Below are 21,857 nucleotides of genomic sequence, written 5' to 3' on the forward strand. Positions count from 1 at the left end.
TGTTATTATATTTTCCGAGTTTGCTTCTTCAGGTCAGTTCCAATGTGGTTTAGAAGGAATTTATTTTCTCATATCCTCCCCATAGATTTCTCAATAGTATAATTTTCTAGGGGATATCTGGTTCGTTTTGGGAATTCTGGAAAATTTTGCTTACTGTTTTTTACAAAATATTCACAATCTAAAATTTCTGACAAAATTAAAAATACCCTACAGAAACCAGCATATTGTACAACAATGATTTATTACTATATAATAACCACCTTTAGGCTGGATATGAAAATAAAAACCAACACAAAATGGCAGATCCCCATTTTCTAAAGAAATATATCTTTATTGACCTTTTCCATTTTCTTACAAAGCAGTTAAAAACTCATTCTTACCCTTGCATGCTATTCAATGGTTATGATGGCTGCCTCCTTATGAGACTGTTAGTGGAGCTCTAGTAAGTTTCCTTAAGCACCACAGAAGATCATCATTGCTTGGTCCCACTTTAATAGGAAAGAATCCAAGTTTCACCAGATAGTGTATACTTAGCTCTCTTGAAGAAGACCAGTTTAGTGGATTAATGTCTAATTTACATACAGTAATAAAGACAAACTTTGAATCTTTACATATTAAATGCCCGCTTTATACCATGGTGTAATTGTTTGAATTATGGGTGAGTGTACAGTATAGAGATGTAGATGCACTAGATATATCTATAAATAAAATAGTGCTTTAAGGTAACAATATTCTTTGGCTGACTTAAATGCCTGTGGTTGACTCTTATAAAAGACTAAAATGAAAATGGCCCCACTATTATTGTCAATCTTAACACAGAGCTTGTGCGGAAGGTCCCTATACTGCTGACTGTCAGCATCTCCAGGTCCACGATATGTTCTCTTGGTCCTGATAATGGCTTCACGAGCACAAGCATTGCACTTACAGGACTTGTTTGCTAAAATAAAAGAAAATAGAGAAAGGAAGAGAATAATTTTCTTGGATTGGAGTTTCTATGCTTTGTTAGTATTCCTCCTATAAGAATTAGGGGGAGAATTTTGATGGTGGTATAAAAGAGTCACTACTTGGTCCCTTCTTGGTTTCAACTCCTCTTGGCTCTTATCCCTTGTCTAATACAGTCATTAACTCCAAGTTTCAAGGACTTGCTTTTTTTTTTTTAATAGTTCTTTGTTTTTGATTCCTCCCTCTCTGTTAACATTTTTCTTCACTTTTATTGAGTAGTTGTGGACTTTACAGAGACTAGAGCTTAAGTGAGAATCTGATAATTTCTGAACTTGTAAACAAAGTTGTCACTTTTCATTTTCTCAACATTGTGCATCTGTTTACATTCTAGTAAGTAAAGAGAGATGGAAACAGGTTTTCAACAGAATATGGTAAATGCTAAGATATATGGGGTTATGCAGGGTACGAATGAAGATACATAAAGGTGTATGTATAAAGGGAAGAAAAGGAAAAGCCCTGAAGCACTGAGGGAAAGCTTTTGAGTGCCTGATGAGAGTCACCAGGGATAAATGAAAGTTTTGGAAAGTCATAAGTTGAGAAGGACTGGGTGCAGTTTCATTTTGATGAAGAATGTGATGGGTTCCTGTGAGTGGAGGGAGATGAGGTTGGACAGGCAGGTAAGTGGATGTGTGAGTTTGAATGCCAAGGGATAGAGTCATGGATTAGGATTTAGCAATCACCTCAACGGGTGGACATTAAACCAAGGGAGAGAATGCTTTGGTTAGGTCTACTTGTTATATACTCGTGAGCAGCTTGCAACCCTCTGCTGCAGCAGTCAGCGTCTTTCTGATCACTTGTTCAATGTCTTGACTACAAGCTCCACGGCGGCAGGAACTGGCTTGGCTTTATTCATTGTTGTGTCTCCAGGATCTTCCATGGCGCATACCTCTTGTAAACAATAGTTGTAGGTAATAATAACACCTTGAAGGTGTTGATTGAATTAATTTATTGATTTAAATTTTATTTTAGCATCTGCTATGTGCCAGGTACCATTCTATGTGCTGAGGATAGAATAGTGAACCGACAGGTGTAGTCTCTGCTCTCATTATGCTCATATTCTAGTGGATGACATAGTTCAGTGAATACTAGACTAGGTAGTGATAGGGCTATGAAGAATAATAGTAAGGCTCAGTAAGGGAGCAGAGACACTGGGGCAGTGTGAGGGATGTTGGATATTCAACCTTCAATTTCATGTGCTTTCTTTACAGTATGTTCTCTTTTCCAGGGAAGATGGTTTTCTCAGTATTTTCCCAAAAGGAATATAAATAAAATTTTATATTCCACATATCCTTTCAAGAATCAGGCTGACTCATGACTATCAAGAAACCTTCTTTGACAGCCCACATTGATTTTTTGATGTATTTGGACCATGGAATTAAGCACAAAATTGCCCCCTTCTATTTTCACAGATGTTAACTTTTTCTACACAATAATATTTAAAGCTCCTTGAAATCAGAAAATGTGCATTACATGTCCTTTTAATTCCTCATGACACCTAGCATAGAGCTGAGCATGTAGTAGGTGCTTAATTAACCTAATTAATTAACCTAATTAAGTTAAGTAACCTGCTGTTGAGTTTCATGCATTTCAATGCCCTCTGCACAAGTAGAATTTTGGTGGAGAAACTCTGTAGGATTTGATCCAAGTACTTTTTGAATTATGTGATAAGAAATAGTCTTGAAATGTCTATTTTTATTATTTTAAATATTTTTCTTTCAAATAATTTAACTCTGGAACTATCAAAATTGGCAATGTTTTCTATCAGTCATAAGAATAAGGATTTCACTGGAGAAAAACATTGTATTTTGGTTTGAAAATATCAAGTCAGTAAATGCACTGATATGAATAATAAATAACTGTAAAAGTGCCATGTTTAATTGCAAAGAAAAAACATGTTGGAACTTTGTTTCACTCTTTGATTATTCTGCTAGAAAATTTTATTTTCTTACATTATGGCTGAAAGTTCAAAATAGAAAATTATTTTTAAAGATTTTGTTATTTAAAAATAATGTTATTTGTTTAGGCTAGAATTAGTTAATTGGTAGTATCTGAATTGTGTAAAATTCATTCAGTGGAAATTTCTTACAAATATCAAGAATATGTCAAATTTAAAATATCAAATGTTAAAGAACTATATTCTTTTTTATTCGAAAAATAATTGTAATAGATTGCATTTTGCATTGGGTCTTTCTTTTCAGAAGTTGGTCATGAGAAATTAATCATTTTCTAATATACTGGCAAAGAAATAGTATCACATAACTCTGGAGCTATATGGGAAATTAATATATCAAAAACAGGATAAATGGGTAAACATTAAAAATCTGTAAACTGTACCACAAGGATGAATTTCCCAATTTAATTCATATTCTCAAAATGAAATATTGGCTTTAAAATTTGATTAAAAATAAAGAGTGCCCAAAGGAGTTTTGAGAAAATTGTAACTGGATGAATAACATCATTAGCATGAAACAGTTACCGTAACTCTGCAAACTGCTTGGTAGGGTGCCATCATTTTCACATGAAGTGGTGAGCCGTATTTAAAGTATGTCCAAATTTTAACCTAAAATGAACTTGCTGAGATTTTGTAGGGAGACTGGAAGGCTGAGGCTTTGGAGTCAGGGACACCAGCTCAGAAGCCACTGAAGGGATCATGGAAGTGACAGGAGCCAGTTTATAGGAAGGGAGATAGGGATGTGAGGAAGCAAAGATAACCCAGGAGACAGTGTGAAGAGGGAAATGGCAGAATTCTGAAAGTAGATTTCACACAGGCAATGAAAGATAGGGAGATGACTCCATACTGTCAGCCCAGAAGTTGGCAAGAATGGTACAACTACTAACACATACTGTGTGGGGAGGTGGGGTCACTTCTCACATACTTACAGGTTTTAGTTTCGGTGTGAATGCAAACTGTCTTGTGAATGTAACAATGATAAATTCATGATGTCTGAAAAACTCTTTAGGGGCTCCAGGAATTATTTTGGATTTGAATTACATGTATGTCTATGTATAATTAATTAACCATCAATGATTAGTGATACCTACTTGGGGGGTGTGTGTAGGGGGACAGAGGCGGGGGGATGGGAGGCTTGTATTTTGGTGGTCACACACAACTCTATCAGAGTCTGCCAAACTTAATATTTGAGTGATTTCAGGGATGCTACTTAATCTTTCTGCATCTCACTTTTCTCCTCTGTAAAAAATGGAGATGAATATTAATATCTATCTGTCAGTGTTACCAAGAGGAATAAATGAAATAATGTACCTGGAAGGCCTTACACAATGCCTACACATAAGACTCTTTAAATGTTTGCTTTCCTTCCACATGTGGATACCACACAACAACAACAACAAACTCCCATCTTTCTCAATAGTTAAGGCTACCTTCAGGATACTTACTCGTAGGTAGAACTCTCCATTTTCATTTCCAGATTTAATCCGAAAAGTATTGATAGTGTTGGCATAAATAGTTGTGGCCTGTATCTGGAAGATGTCTGATGGCACAGACCTATCAGATCGGATGCTCATGTATTTGTAGACTATTGACTGGGGCAGTTCTCGGCACATGGCATTTGAGACTGGGCAAACACATCGGCTGCAGAGACAAACAAAAGTAGTCAGCAGTTTGGCTTGGTAAGACCAGAAAATCCTCATTTTCAAAAGTTCTGATTTTTCTTACTTCTCTGGTGTTAGAATGTAGGGATCTTGACAAGGATTTCGTGGATAACAACGGAAGCCGCCATGATAATTCCAACACATTTCATCCTCCCGGCATTCATTTGTGGTCTCACACTCATTTATATCTGTAGAGATGTAGGGTCAAAGAGTTTACTAACTAAACTAATGAACTGATCTAATTAAATCATATAACTGGCAGATTCTGTTTGCAAGGAAGGAGGTGTGAGAGCATCTGGACTGTGTTCAACCTGCTTTTAGACAAAGACTGGGTGTTCGTTGCATTGAATTCAGGACAGATAGAGCTGAGACATTCTAGGCAGATTAATATGTGTCATTTCATGATATTTTATCAAGCACCTATTATTCATCTGTTGAATTCAAACCCCAATGTTAACCATTGACTCTGCCTATATAAAAGTTAAAAAAACACCAGTTCTTGTCCTCAGGGACATTATAATTAAGGGAATGTGTATATGGTTACTTAGAAAGTAAAATGGAATTAAGTAAGAGATAGATAAGTATACTGGGGGATGTGGAGCAGAGTTGGGTAATATTGCCAGGGGGATTAGGGAAGGCTGAAGGAAGGAAGAGGCATCTCAACGTGGCCTTGAAGGGTGGTGGTTAGATGGAGTTTTCATGGCTGGGGCAGGGAAGGCTTTCCAAGCCAAGAAATCAGGAAGCATAAACTATGGAAGGCAGCTTATCATATCTTTCAGGAACTTGGGAGAAAGGAAAAGGCTAGAAATGTGGTTTCAGTAAGCTGAAGCATGCTGAGAGTGGATCACACTGTCCAGAGGAAGCACGGCACAAGAAGTGAAACTATGAAGTGTTCCACCTCATAGAGCATAGCAATTTTAGGACTGTAAGGAAAAAGAGGAAGTTTAGGAAGAGGCTGTCAGTGGAGGGAGACAACCCAGGAAAAGGCAATGCCAAAGAAGTCAGAGGGAGAGAGAGTCCTGGGAAGAAGGGCTGTGTTTACCTCAGGCTGGACAAAGATTGACTTTAAATTTGGGAATCAGAAGCCTCCAGATGACATCTGAGAGAACAGTTTTACTAGAGAGCCATTACATTTATAACAACAACAATAAAAATAAAATTAATATCTACATCTCTATGTCTGTCTCCCTTTACATTTGAATAGTGATTTATATTTTATTCAATGTAAACTTTTTCTGAATCATTCCTTCTCCACAATGAGATATTTTTATTCATGAATTTACTCATTCCATAAGTAATTTACTGAATCCTTGCTGTAAGCCAAGCATGGGCTAGGTGCTGGGATATGATCTCTTTTGAATTCTCATACCCGGTGTTCTTTTTTAAGGGCCTTTATTGCTTTCTGCTTTGCATTATTGAAATCTGCATGTCTAGCTTAACCCTTCTATTAGCTTGTAAACTCCTTGAGGGCAAGGGTTATTGAACCCATCTTTTAATCCTTTCATCACCTAGCATTAATGCAATAGAGCACCTGGCTTTTAAGAAATATTAGATTGAACTAAGTTGCTCTTCACACAAACTGTGTGGAGGTAGGTGAGAAAGATATTTCCACTTGATATGGATGAAAAATAAGGGTTTAGTGGCTCATTCAAGTTCATATACTCTAAATAATTCATGCCTTGACTTTGGAGGAAAAAAAGTATTTTAGCTTCCAAACTGGCTAAAGTTATCTGGAACTCACGAACAGACTGGGAAAGCTAGGTAGTCCCCAAGAGACAGTTAGAAAAAGTGTCTTCTTGGACTGGCTATGGCTGAAGAAAGAAAACTTAGATTCTTCGGATGAAATCACAACTGACTTATCCTTTCATTATTTTCCACTTTTTTGAAAAATAAAGATGCTGTTTAAGTACAGGGAAAACTAATACTTATATGGAGTCCAACAGAAGCAAAAGACAACCTTATAATTTCATTTATTACTTCCAGTAATGTAGAGCCTAGCATAATCATCACCTTAATCATTCTGGAAGATTTTTCAGAAATTAATACTCTCAAAATATTTGATGAGTGTGTGTCTATGTGTATGTGTATTCTTTGTCTCTCTGTCTCTCTCTCCACACACACACACACAGTTTTCATTTGTATAGGCCTGTGAAATGAGAACAGCTATTTCATCCACAAAATAAGTCTTTTACAGAAAGTTAAGAATCCAAAACTTTCAATTTCATTTTATTCCTGTGGACAAGGCTCAGAAGAAATGATTTCCGTAGGAGAAAGCAATTGCTTTATACTTTAGAAGAATGCTAAGTCTTTTTCACAAAAAATGTTTTGGCTTAACCAAACATTCTGAAGCTGCATATCTTCAACATATAACATTTATGAATCCCCCACTTGCAATTTTGGTGCATTTTCCACCTTTAATTACAATAGATATAAATGTTTCCAGATAGATAGGCTAGGCAGGTCAGATCCCACCATGCATTAATCTGCTTCTGTCTTTTGCTGAGCATCAAATCAATTTTTGATCAGAAACACATAGATATTTATTTGAAGGACTCCAGAGAAATTTGTTAAGACATTCCACTAGCTGACATTTTCTTGCATGTAATATGCATGTTGAAAGTCTCAATTACGGTTCAGTAAGTAAAACCATTGGAATGCAATGTTTTCCCACAATTAACATTTATAAAGTCTCTATTAACCTGGAAAGGGTTATAAAGATGTTCATTGTGCAATGAACTACATTCTGATTATGCTCATACTCAGTGGTTGGAGTCTAGTCGAAAAATTGTGTGCCTATTACAAAATCCCAGGTAATGGATTTCCTCTGAGTTAATATTTTCCTGTAAAATCATGATATAGATGGAGAATCCCCAGTGTCTCCTTTCCTTGATCTTTCTTTTCTTAATAGGATCTTTATTGTCCTTGTGTGCCTTCACTCCAACCCTGATTAAAAAGGACTCTCTACAGAAGATTTACTACTGGTCACTTACATTGGTAAGTAAATTTCATAAAAACACCTTGACCTGTACAAGCTTTATAGTTTACAAATTATTTTTATGTATGTTATTCCATTAAATTCCCACAACTCCCTTTTCCAAATGAGGAAGCTGAGGCTCAGAGTAGTTTGATAATTTGTTCAAGATTGTGCAGACCGAATACAGTGGAGCTGGGATTCAAACAGGTTTTCTGTCCTCAAGTTTGGTCATTTTTTTCATTCTTTTGTTGCTTTGTGTAAATTTAAGTGTTTGTACTAGCTTTTCCAGGATTTTCTACATTTTTGGTTTTATCTGACAGTCCTTTCCCTGTTAAGAAAATTTTCAACTACATGCAACATTGGAGGTAGGGTCCTTTTTTTAAAGATCTTCCTGAGAGACTCTGAAATCATACCATTGTAGGGAGCTGCCTCTTCCACTTATGTATAGGTGTGAAGATCATCTGAATGTTTATTTTGAAACTGGACCCAAGGTCATTAGCTATTTTGGGGCTAGTAGTTTTCTCTAAAATATTCAAGTATATTTTACGACATATTAGGCTGACTTTTCTCAGCACCTACATTCTTACGCAATTTATAATCCTCGTTAGTTTTAGAGAATGAAGACTGGATGGAGGTATGTTTAACTCACATATTGAGCTTATGCTCTGAACTCAAACTCACAGGTGAAACATTTTAATAACTGAATCTTTTCCAGTGGATGATTTGAAGATGTATCTCAAAGAGATTATGTAGGTTACATAGAAGAAATACCAGTATTTTATTAAAATTATTTATCTTTTAAGGATGAAAAATGATTACTGTGAATTCCAAGGAAAGTCAGCATTAGCATAGAATCACCTCTTTATAAGATGTATATATTTTATGATGAACAGGGGAAAAAAGAGCTTAAATTGTATATTCAAAGTGGGAAAAATGAAAGTCTATGGGAGAATCCTATAACATCCTCTTGTCTGGTTAAAACTAAATACCTAACATATGAAAAAAATAAATAAACTTACCTTGACATGTTCTACTTCTCACCACTTGGTATCCCTGGGGGCACATACATGAGAATTTCCCAGGTTCATTGACACATTGGTATTGACACAGGTAGCTTGAGGTTCTGCATTCATCAATGTCTGTTGAATCAGACAAGAGAAAGGACACAGAGTTGAAAACTTTGTGCACCACTACTTTGGACATATATATATATATATATAAATTATAAGATTAAAAATATTTATATTAAAATTATATATAATTAAAATTATTTATATTTTAAGGAGGAAAAATTATATCTATCTATCTATATATAAAGAGATCTGGCTTCTAGTCCTATTCCTGCTACTGTGTGACTTGGGCACATTTCTTAAGTTGCCTGGGTTTCACATATATATATATATATATATATATATATATATATATATATGTGTGTGTGTGTGTGTGTATATATATATACGTGTGTATATATATATACGTGTGTATATATATATATACGTGTGTATATATATATATACGTGTATATATATATACGTGTGTGTATATATATATATATATATATACACATGCGCACACACACATACATATATTATTTTTTTTTTCTGCTCAACAGTCTGGGGGAAGTAATATACTTTTGAGGTGAGCTAAAGCGAGTAAAAATATTGCAAATTCTGAAATAGAAATACAAAACTTTATAAGCAGCTGAAAGGCAAATTCTAACAATATCAGCTTATTTCCCTCTATGACTTCACAGCACAAAAAGTTTTTCTTATCATGACTTACTGAATCATTGCTGACAATTTGGCTAATCCTGGACCTAACTACACTACTGAATGAATTGGCTTGTGGTTGACGGCCTTCATTTTGGACTCTGCAGACCCATCCAGGATGCAGAGTTCATGTTTGTCTTCTCAGAAATTGGGTGACTTTGACGCCAAGTTCATTTGAGCTTTGAACACCAAGTCCCCTAACCTGTGCAAGCTTCCAGAATGACAGCTTGGCAGGATCTGGCCTTCAGGGGAAGAATGCTTTGCATTTCTGAATAGTGATGTCCCTACAGTTTACTCAGAAGGGCAGAGGCAGCTGTCCTGAGGTAGCCTCTTTCAGTTTTGAGTGTAATGGCATGATGTGAGGCCTCTCTCGGTGGGGTATGAGCTTTGTGTAAAGCTGAGTGAACCGTGAGGAGGTCAGGGACATCAAGTGTCCGTGGCATCCCCCTCAGGATGTCTAATGCCTTTTGAATTATACAATGAAATGTGCACATGCAATGGACTCTGAAGGTCATGAATCTAGTTAAACGGACCTCCTCTTGTTCATGTGGAAAGTGAAACCCAGGCAACTCAAGAAATGTGCCCAAGTCACACAGTAGCAGGAATAGAACCAGAAACTAGATCTCTTGATTTTTATTTTAATGTTTTGACATGCACTTGGCTATTCTGAAACTTAAATGTGCACACCAGTCACCTGGAGTTTTTGTTGAATGTAGATTCAGACTCAGGAGGTCTGGGTTGCAGCCTGAGATTCTGCATTTCTCATGAGCTCCCAGGAGGTGCTGACATACCTCGTCACTGGATAACACACTGAGAAGCAACATGCTAGAGCATGCTTTCTAATTATTAGAGCCAGCCTGTACCTAATATTTCAGTTATTTTATTTCTTTTCCTTTTTCTTGGTAACACACTAAAAAGGCAATGTAACAACTGAACTACATTAACTGGATTTTAGAACAGAATTCCCATGGGTAAGCATTTGTTTTCATAAACGGGTACATAATCAGATAAAACAACAGCAGTCACAGGAATTGGACTTTATTCCATACTATCTGGGAAGAGTTTTACCTTCACAGTTGAGCCTGTCACTGCTTAGCTCATATCCTTGATTGCACTGACAGATGAATGAACCAAGAATGTTGTAGCACTGCTGAGCACATTGATTGCTGGCATCACATTCATTTATATCTGAAAAAAAGTTTTTTTATATATATGTATGTATATGTATATATATACACACATATATATATAGACTTTAAACATATCCTTGCTCTTTTGTACCTACGTCATCTGCTGATAAGTGAGTAAATCCCTAGCTGAATTATTTGCCCTGCAGAAGCTCACTGGAGAACATCCATTTAGGTTTCATATTTGGTGGAACAACTTCAAACGTCTGTCATATACTTCTTTTGGAAATACCAAAATATTTTTTATAGGAATGACAGTTAGTTTGATGTTTGATGAATCTTTCCAAAGGAATTTAATGCTTCTAATAAATATACATTCCAGTATGTATTTTCTTTTGTTGTTGTTCAGATACAAAATGCCAATTCTATAAATAATTGATATAAGACATTTATACTGATATGGTCTCTCAGCATGCTGTACTGAAGATTTATCTGTGCTATTTATTACTTTTTAAATGGGTTCTGTTAAATTCCATTACAATTATAACATAAGCCTTTGAGACCCATACGGAGTTTTGCAATGCTCTAAAGCACTGAAAATATTGTGAAAAGGCATTTTTCCTACACTAGATTTTTTCCATGTCATGCCAGTCTTTTAATTGTATGCCGTGACACTGCATTCTGAAAGGGGAGAAGAGGCATGTAAAAATCAGATGCACTTTCAGTGGAAAGTTTATATACTTGAACTTGTAGTAACCCCTTTGGCACTTTCAGCATTATATCACACACTGTTGACTAATTGGTGTATGTATATCAATTGATTTGTAGTTTTAAATTTGTTGATATATCCACAGAGGAGAACTAAAACCAACGTTAAAAAGTTTTCCATTCACATCTTGATGTGTTTTAAGACACAGATTGGTTATTATCTTTTAAGCTTTATGATTGCTGAAGGGAAGTCGATGGAAACTATTTACTCAACAACATAGAAAACTGGAAATACTGCAACATGGCATGGGGTTTCCTTTTGTGAAGACAGAAATCAGCAAGTTCTCAAAAGGCTTACCTACGCAAGTATAGTTGTTTGCTGCCAACTGAAACCCAGGACTGCACTGGCAATAAAATGAGCCTGGTGTATTCACGCATCTTTGGTGGCAATATGGAGGGATGGTACATTCATCTATGTCTAGGTTATCAGGCACACACACAAAGAGAACCAAATTATTGAATTAGCATTCTCTGAAAAGCATTATCTAGAAAACCTATGTAGAGAAAATCTCTTTTTAAAAGTAATAATTTCCTATTTTGTTAAAATTAGGGTATATATATTTTAAATATACTTTGTATTCTGAGTTAAGACATTAAGAACAAAGACTCAATGTTCATGCCATTCAGTGGTAAATAAACTTGGTGGGTGGATTGAGATTTAAAGAAAACAAAATAATTGAGACTGTTGCATATATATATAAGATGTCAGTTTGGGGAGCTAAAAGCTTATATATAATTACAGAAGTAAAAAAGAACTACTGAAATGGCTGGTGCAGCACAAAACAAAGAAGAAGGAGTTGTGGGCTGTGCTCAACTGGTGACCTTGGCTAAGTCACTTACGCCTTCAGTATCTTGATTTTTCTTCTGCAAGATGTGGATAGCAAGGCTTGCCATGTGTATCTTAGGACGTTTTTGTGTATGAAATAAAAGAACACTGTGGAAGAATAGGATGCTAAATAAGTTACCTCTTGAGAGTGCTCTTTTGACACTTTGATGAAGTGTTCCAGCCTGTGTCCTTCTCATATAAATATTTTCAACTATAAAATGCTCAACTGAGAACTTGCTAAGTAGGACTAACATCTTAGAAGCATAATAAAATTTCATTAATTCATGATTCTACACTTTGTGACAACTTCAGCATGGCATGTGTAATTTAAAACAACCATTATGCATATACAATGTAATGCTATATAGTGACACTGCCTTGTGGTAAAACAAAACAAAACAAACCTTTATGCTGGGCTCTTTTGGTACTTTCATAACTAAAATTATGGGAAGTAGTGTGCTCAAGTGGCCTCAGGATAACCTGAGTTTGAATCTTTGTTCTGGCAATTACTAGCTTGGTCTTAACCTTTCGAGGTTCCATTTCCTCTTCTGTAAGTAGAATTACTGGGAGGGTTACATGACATAATGTAGGCAAAGTTCCTGACACAAAGCAAGTAAACATAAATGGGAGCTAATAAGCTGCAAGATATATTTGATTTAACTTGAATATTGAAATAAATAGTAAGAAGATATTCACATGGCTTTTCCCCTTACTTTGTTCAGGTGTCCATTCAAATGTCACCTCCTCAGGGTGGCCACCCTTCCCACCAATATAAAATGGGTTCTTCTGCCCTATCTATTCCCTTACCTTGCTTTAGACTTCTTTGTAGTCCTTAACAGTACTCAACATTGTGTTATGTGTTTATTTGCTTCTTGTGTGTTCCCTCACTATAATGCATGGCAAATAAGACCTGTCTTCTCCCCTTGAGGTGGAGGTAGAGGGTTTTTTGTCTGTTCATTGTTAAATCTGGAATAGGGCCTGGCGTAGTACGTGTTCAATAAACATTATTCGAATAAATCGAAACTTCACACTAATTAAGAGCAATTTTAGCATAGTGCTTCCTAGTTCTCAGTACTATCATCAGGTCTAGTATTGAGAGCTAATTTGTATGAATGGTATTATACTTTCTAATAGCTCCACGAGGGCTATGAATTTGTAAAAATTTGTTTACTACTATCCCAGTGCCTAGAACAATGCTTGTTACCCAGTAAGCCCTCAATAACTATTTGGTGAATAAATGATGCATGTCTTCTTAACTAATAAACATTCATTGAACCATCGTTATTTGCTAGCACTGTGTTTGGTACCCCAAGTTTATAATGATAATCAGTATACATATGTTCTGCCCTGTTTGGTATGAAAGACAGGCATGAAACAAATTATTCCATGGAATGAGAAGATCAACAATAGAAAGGAGTGTATGGGACACAGGGAGCACCATGCTACTTGAAGTGTGGACTGCTGACTGCTGCTGGTTCATGGGCTATTTGGACCAGTCTGCAATGAATAAATACAGAAACTGAGAGTACATGTTTAGAAACAGCAATTTGACATTACTGCAACATTATTTTTATTGTACTTTACAGAAGTATTGGTCTGCCATAGATTGGAAATTTACAAAAAAGTATCCTTCATCATAATTTGAGAAGTACTGGCACAGGGGAGGAGCAACTAATTATATTTGGGTAAATCATAGCAGGCTTCCCAGAGGAAGTGATCCTAAGCTAGGATTTGATAGTGAAATAAGAGTTTGCCAAGAGGGAATGTTTTTGGTGCTGTAAAGAGCTTGTATAGAGGCACCAAAGTGTAAGTAACACTGTGTGATGTGTGTGGGGAACTGGTGGAATAAAGCTGGGGTGTAATATTTTGTGGTGGGGGAGAGGTGTTTATGCAACAGAACTGGACAATGATCAGATTGAGCAAGACCTTTCATGCTCTGTCGAGGAATGTAGACTTGATTCTCTCGGTGAGGGAAGCAGGAAGGGAAGACACATGATTAGATCTGAGTTTAGGAATATTTCCTCCTACCACATTAAAAGGGCTGTGACCATATGTTCCATTCTCTTTGATTCACCCCATACTAAGTTGGATTAGTTCTTTTTTCTGTACTTTTTATGCCCTCAAATGTTTATTTTCTGTCTAATACAATGGCCAAACTTTGTTATCTCTGGAGTTTTTTTCTAAACACTCTTCTTTTAAATCACAGCTTCATTTATAGCAAACCCTGGGCCTTCCTCAGAGGCTGGGCACTAACCCCAGCATCTAGGCACAGCCCTATGGCAGGCAGAACTGGGCTGGGGCCCACATGGAACTCAGTGTTGACATGTGAACATCAACAGCTCACATTCTCAGGCGAAAACTGATGCTGGTTGTCTGTCCCCCACATCCTCACCCTCTGTTCCTAAGAGGAAATAAGCCTTCTTCACTGATCTGTGGTAAGAGGGGGTATGTAAATAAATGGACAGTCAGAGTTTCATGCCTGGTGCTGAGCCTCATGATTGAGCCCAGAGTACTGTATTTTACTTCACTATCTGCCAGTTGGCTTCCTCATACTTTGATCTTCCATTCACTCAAAACACAGGCATAGAGCCTCCATCACATGGTGGGCATGCTTCAGGGACTGGGGAGACCACAGTGCCACAAGGTGACCTGGTCTTGCTGTCAGGGAGCTCACGCTCTTAGGCCCTCCAGCAGAGGCACATGCTGAACTTGGCTTTGTACTCATGGTACCTTACAAAGGCTTGCAGTGTAAAGAGCCTTTAATACCTATCTGTTGACTCAGAATACAATGATAGCAAACAGCTTTACTACACAGGGACAGGCACTATTCTAAGCATTCCCTACATGAGCTCTGGAGGTAGGGACTAGTATTATCTCCACAGTACAAGTGAACATAGTGAGACACAGGACTTAAGTAACTTGCTTAAGGTCTCAAAGTGAGCTGGTGTTGGTGCTTGCAATGCAACTCCACCATTTGCTCTATGTGCTGTGCTATGCTATGATCTGCAGCAGTGAATGGTGAATGAAGCCCACAGTACCAGTGTGTTAGCGCGATGGCCCCCAAAACAGCAGATTTAAATTTTTTTGGTTGTTTTTATTGTCCCATTCATACCCCAAATTTCTGCTCTTGCTTCGTCTAACATTTAACCAACACTTTGTTATCCAGAATAGCTCAACCTTTAAGGTTGTTTCTTGTTATTGTGGAAAATGGATTGGTAGTCTACAAAAGAATAAGGAATTATTGGCTACCACTCTCCAAAGAAACATGAATGCTTTGATTGGAATGCTTGAGGTTGAAACAGTTAAGTTACTCAAGACAGGACCGTGCTCACTGCACTATGGTACTTACCTACGCACTGCTCCCCTCGCTTCTGATATCCAGGAGGGCACTGACATGCGAAGGATCCCCGTAAATTGATGCACACTTGGTCTGCTCTACAGTTGTGCGTCCCTGCAGTGCACTCGTCTATGTCTGTCAGAGATACGCAACACAGAAAGAATTGTCAGTTGTGAAGATGTTGATATTTCTTCCATTTTGCCACTTCTTAAGCTAAATCTTTACTTTATTCTTAAAAGTTTATAATGTTCTTACATTGGAAATGTTTAAAATTATAAATTATTTCAAGTGTTCAGAAAATAATTTTGCAAATACCAGTGAGTACTGCTCAGATTTAACAAATGCTAACATTTTGCCATGTTGGTCTCAGCTCACTTTGTTTTGTTAAGAAACATTTCAGATACAGCTAAAGCCTCACACCATCCTCATCCCTTGACCCATCACCTACCACTGTCTCGGTAGGAATGAATCCTTCCCTGAGATGTTTTTGTACTTTTGTTAGACAGGGATGCATCCATTAGAACATATGGTATTGTTTTGTATGTTAAAAATTTTAATAGATTGTATGATACTTGCTTTTCCATCCAATATATTGTATTTGAGATAATTTCCATTGACAAATTTCTAAAAATCTGACCAATAATTGGGTGTAATCAACCTTTAATATTATACGTTCCCTGTAGCTGTTTGTTTTTGCAAACAGCAGGGTAACATGTATGTATAAATCTTTCATTGCAAATTTCAGAATGCAAAGGATTCAATTTGATCATATTCCTCTAGCCTGTGTGGTTTAAAAATCCTATTTTCTCAAAGCAGTGTACTTCTTGGAATAATTTACTAAATGTGCCTTAATGAGTATGCAGGTTACAGTTCTAGAAAAGTAAAAAATGCTCAGTGATAGCATAATAAACTAGTTATAAGAAATTTCTTTGGGATCAAAAGGTGATATAAATTTGTGTGTGTACATTCATATTTACAGTAATTTATAAGTAAAATCTAATTTTGCCTTATCTGTATCACTTTTATATTCATTCGGCTCTCCTATATCACGAAGTTAAGTAGTACACAAGAAAGGATCATATAATTTCATCATTCTTCAACAACCACTCTAAGCTTCATTAACAAATATCATAAAACTTGTGATTCCTAGATGACAATTTTTATATAAAAACCAAAATACTACCCTGGGTCTACCACAGTGATGATCTAAGACCCCTGAGGCAGATTTCAGGGGTCTTAGATCATCACTGTGGCAGACTCATGGTAGTGTGTTGGAAGAAAAAGTAGGGAAAGAATCAATAATAAAAAATTTACTCCATTTCTGTCTTCCCTCTAAGAATCTCAGAGAGTAGCCCCTGAGGTTGGTTTGCCTTTCACTTTTCTGTATTTTCAAGGAGGACTGCCACATTTACACTATGCAGTATAATAATATATGAAGTTGAGATTGTAAAAGGGTTGTCCTCAGAAATCAGCTTCACTTAGCTGGGTGTGGAAATGATAAGAGAGATTCTTTCAATAAGAAAGAGGGAGGGGAGATGAAAAATACTTGAGTAATATATGGCTATTTATTGGATAATAATCTATAAAGCATCCACTTACGTAATTCTTTGAACTTGGTTTTAAAGTTTTGGCTAAGGTTTTTGTTATTTTGTTTTGTTTTGAAATTTATTATAATTACTACTAGTATTATTTTCAAGTCAGTGATTACAAACTGTCCTTTTTAGGTACTATGCGATGGTGCAACAATCTTGCTTTGAAATTATCTGCTGTTTTTTATGTCTTTTATTATTTTCTCAGATGCACTTGATGAAAACCTTTCTACTGGGGTTTCTTCAGAGTTTTATGACTCGTTAATGCAGAAATGACAGCAGAATATCTATTGTTTTATGTCAAGAACATTTGCCAGCATTTGCAGTGATAACAGTCCTGAGAGATACGGCAATGTTAGATTCAGATGTGGCAAGTTTCCTCTGGCAGAAGATCAAGGCCTTGGGCTGGCTGCTGCATTTTCTAAGGGAGGCCTCAGCAGTGACTGACGCTTTTCTTTTTGACACCTATCTGCAAACTGTCTCCACCCCGCTGCATTCCTACAACTGATGCCCTATGACTTCCTTCCTACTTTCTTGTCGCTCATTTCTTAGTGTCTGATAAATAGGCTAACATTTCCAGTGGAATTAATATATCATTAAGTAGATTTTAAATACAAAAACCTGTGCTACTCCTTCTTAAGAATGAGGTCTGCTTACCTTCTGAGTGGGTTATTTAATAAAAATATTAGGTGACTTAAATTAATTTAATAAAAACAAACAACAACAAAAACAAATAAAATACCACTGTGCTCACTGCCACTATCCTTCCCTTTCTCCACCAAAACCCAAACAAAGCTGCAACAAGACTTGCCTCACCTAGGACTGACTGGTGATTACACATTTTACTTACCGGGACTCATAAAATCGTCAAAAAAGTGACCTCTGTGACCAGGAGGCAGCTACTAACTAGGTTTCCATTTATGGCTTCTCTGGCTGTGGTTTAGAATATTCATCCTCTCCTTTGCTGTTGGTGGTTTATCTAATGCTAAAGGCTATAAACAGACTGAATTTCTTTGACCTATTTTCAGTTATATTAATGTCAACTTATTAGTTTATTTAAATAACACAATTTTATTATTTTGAAAATTATACTTTGAGATCCTGGAATTACTTATTTATACATCTATACAAAGTCATATAAAATTATTATACATTGTTAAATTCTATTATGTTTGGATTTTCTACTTCTATGCATTTCCATTTGTCATAAATACCAGAAAGCTCATTATGATACAAAAATTACTAAAATGGACAATGATGTCAGAAACTCAAAGCAGAATACCCATCCGTGTGCAGATGCTCTGGAAAAGCTGGCTCTCCCAGGGGTGTTGATGACAGTCCACTGCCCTCTACTTGCTCCTGACTTCCCATAGTGCAAACACAGCCTTTTGTAGGTATCTCCATGGTGTGTAAGAAAAATCAGTTTCCTACATTTGTATGGGAGAATATCTGCATTAGCAAAAGCAATGCTTTATTTATAAGGGAAACTACTCAGGTCAGCCATGATTTTCCTGATAATCTGGGACAAATTACTGTGGGGAGAAACTTTTTGTTGTTTTTGCATGATTGTAATTTATCCTTGACAGTTAAGCTCACTTGGTTTTTCAGGCAGTCAGTTAATAAATTTCCTGGGACCTGGACCCAAGCTCTTTGGGTGGGGGTGGGGGATCTATGTCTTACTTTCCCCCCTGCATTCCCAGTGCCTAGGGTAGTGCATGAAACATGGTGGATTTTCAACAAATATTTGTTCAATAAATGGATAAATGAGTTATTACCATTTGCTGAGAATTGGTACCTAAAGTTTCAGGAAAAGTAGGATCAGTGTTTTACCTAATGGAGCTAAAAATGTATGAAGCGGAGTAACAGGTAATATCTGAGAGACACGGCAAAATCAGTAAGATGTTAGTAAAAGAAAAATGATGTTGAGCAATTGAGTCCAGGAGTGCAGAGGCTGTGAGGTATAAAGCAGATTCGCCAGAAGAGGTGGGCTCTCCACTGCATTTTGAAGAAGACCAGGTATGTGCCAGGAAAAGGAAGCTGTTTCTAGGCAGAAAGCAGCTCACATTAGAAAATGCTGATAAGACGAAACTGGTTTCCATGAGAAGAATGGCAGACAGATGGAGTCAGTACAGCTGCAGGGGCTCTGTGTGAGGAGCCTGGTACAGTGCCTGGTTGAAGAGGATCATGAAATGCTGGCTCTGTCATGAGCAAAATTCAAGGCCTTAAAGGCAGGATCAGAGAGTCTGGATTGAACAACATAAGGAGTCTCTCTGAACTATGTAGACACAGCCTAATGTTAACATTACCAAGAAACAAAATAATAGAATGTGCTTCCTAAAATATCACAAACCATTTCATCATTCTAATACATTAACAATAGCTAATGGCAATATTTGGTGATTCCCTCATTTTTCAAAAATGTGCCCACGTGCTCCCTCCTAGTGATTTATACTAGCGTAGGTCCCTCTCTTGCTGACTTTGGCACCATTAGTTGCTTTAAATAAGGCAGGCTAATCTTTGCTCAGCTCTCACTTCTAGCCTCTGTCACACCGACCCTCAAGTCTAGGGAACTGCACATTTGATTTTCTCTCAAAGTGAATGGAGGCAACTTTGTCCACATCTCTGTGGTGTCCATTAAGTCCCTGCTTAGGCCCTCATTCTCTATGTTTTTGGCTCCTTCCTTTCAGTCTGACTCATATTTCCCAAACCCCTGACTCATGCTGCTTTCTCTCTCTTATGCAACATTTTAATCTCTGCAATGTTCTTTCCATAATTTGATAACTTACCACAACATGGAGTCCCTTCAGTATGTTTTCATGGGCAAAAATTATCTGCACCTTGAATGCTGTTGAGTACCATTTAGACTTTTATAATTTGTGCTGCTTTTGGTTCAAGAAATAATTTAGAACTACTTTTGAATAAGCCACTGTAGACTAGTGATGAGAATGCACTAGTAATAGGACAAAGAAGACTAAAATTATTTTGAGTCTGTCACTCCCTGTGTGATCTAGGGTCATGGTATCAATTTTTTTCTCTTTGTTTCTCCATCTCTAAAATAGACAGTCTATCCTCAACAATAACACACAGATTTTTAAAAGTATTCAGATTCTTCACAATACACTTTTTTTGTTTCCAGACTGTAAACTCCTGGAGTAAAACAACTGTATCTTTACTAGTTCTGTGTGGGACACTGTGCATGCTTTGCAAATATCATTTAATGGTGCTATCCTGTGAACTCTTGTGGTTAAAGAAAAGATAGTGGTTAAATTCAAGTTGGTGATATTTCTTGATCTGTGTGGATTTAAAACCTTATTATACCTAGCTTCCTCAATCAAACTGATTTAATCTCATAAATGGAGTGAAGTAGAAAAAAGGTCAAGGTCAAGGATTCATATCTGTTAGAAGGAGGAGCTTCTTTACCATTGGCCTCCTTCCTCCCAACATTCTTAATGATTTAGAAACCCACCTGCTCAAAATGATTGCTCCCAATCTTTTCTAGGGACAGGGTGATAAACTAGTTCCTACCAAAGTACTCTTTTTACCTACTCTCTGAAACTTTTTAAATAAAAGGGACTCACTGAGTGAAAGTCTTAGAGGTATTTGGAGTATTTTGTTTTTCAATATAATCCTGGAGGGTAAGAACTACTTCAGCAAGAGCTGAGGGCACTGAAGTTTACTACTGTTTTACTCATCCAGTAATTGCTATTGATAATAACCTGAGTAATTAATAAAATAAATTATGTAGATTGAAATCTGATTTAGAAAAAAGTGTATAATATTTTATATGATTCATATACAAACTTGGTAACATTCTAAAATTAATTGGTATAAAAATAGGTAAGTTCTTAGCAATATAAAAAGATCTATTATTTGATTGGGAAGGCAGAATTACAAAGCTTCTTATTTAATCCTAATAACAGCCCTGTGGAAGAGGTAGTTACTTCATCCACAATTTACAGATGAGGAAAAAAAAGGATGTCACTGAAATGTAGACTCAGTTGAGGGAACTTGCCCAGGGTCACACAGAGCAGAGATTCAAACCCAAGATTTCCATTTTGTTTCTGCAATTTAGGTCTTGAGGAAGACTTGTTTCCTATGAGTTCTGGAGAGTAGTTTTAAGTGAAATTATAGGTGTTTTTAATTTTTTTAGCCTTAAAGATAGGGTTGTTAATGTCACAGCACCTTGATTCCTCCCTTGCGTCTTTCTTCTACTTAAAATAACATTCATAGCTTTCCAAGTTTTCTGTTTCCCTCCCCAGTTTTTAGCCAATTATCAACTTCTTTTTGTCAAAGGCTTTCTAGTTCCCTTGCTGTTTCTTTCAGAGTACTGGAATCAGATTTATCTGGGCCAAATGCCCAGTTCTAGTTAGCTTTTCACCCTTCTGAAATTATCAGCTAGAATTCACTCAAGCTAAGCAGTTCTAGTGGAGAAAATAAATACTAATATTAAGTAACAAGAGAGAACTGTCTTAATCGATGGCCAGCAGTAGATTTATAGTTCTAGATTCTTATCAGTTCTGGCAAAACAGATTGTTAATAATTTGGTGTGCTTTAAATGATAAACAAAAATATCACCAAAATCAACAAATTATCAGCCTCCCTGATAGTTCATTTCTTTGTTTTAGAGCGTGGCGAATCAAGTGTCCTAGAAGCCCTTGGCATTGCATTGTGTTCTATCAGAACTTTACAATATGCTGTTCTCATAGGAAAAAAATAATGCTACTTCAAATTGCTTTTCTAGCAATGATGACGGATTTGCATTGCAAATGGACCCCCCTCACGTAGCTTCCTCTGTGGACAAAAGCTTTCATTTGCCAGATGATTGGATGAGGTTAGGCACATAGTTCATGAAC

General features: G+C 36.6%; 1 protein-coding gene across 1 annotated transcript in view; it reads right to left on the bottom strand.

Moving 5' to 3' along the window:
• Nucleotides 1–222: 222 nt before the first annotated feature.
• Nucleotides 223–21,857, bottom strand: part of EFEMP1 (EGF containing fibulin extracellular matrix protein 1) — a 56,887-nt gene continuing 35,252 nt past the window's right edge. Inside the window, exons 5-11 of the mRNA XM_003262402.3 lie at nt 15,428–15,550; nt 11,551–11,670; nt 10,426–10,545; nt 8,608–8,727; nt 4,679–4,802; nt 4,399–4,594; nt 223–937 (exon numbers count right to left, since the gene is read on the bottom strand). Coding sequence (XP_003262450.1) covers nt 776–937; nt 4,399–4,594; nt 4,679–4,802; nt 8,608–8,727; nt 10,426–10,545; nt 11,551–11,670; nt 15,428–15,550 — 965 coding nt within the window. The 3' untranslated portion in view covers nt 223–775. The remainder of the gene's footprint in view (nt 938–4,398; nt 4,595–4,678; nt 4,803–8,607; nt 8,728–10,425; nt 10,546–11,550; nt 11,671–15,427; nt 15,551–21,857) is intronic.

This window comes from Nomascus leucogenys, chromosome 14 (genome assembly GCF_006542625.1).
Source record: "Nomascus leucogenys isolate Asia chromosome 14, Asia_NLE_v1, whole genome shotgun sequence".
In the NCBI taxonomy this organism is placed as follows: Eukaryota; Metazoa; Chordata; class Mammalia; order Primates; family Hylobatidae; genus Nomascus; species Nomascus leucogenys.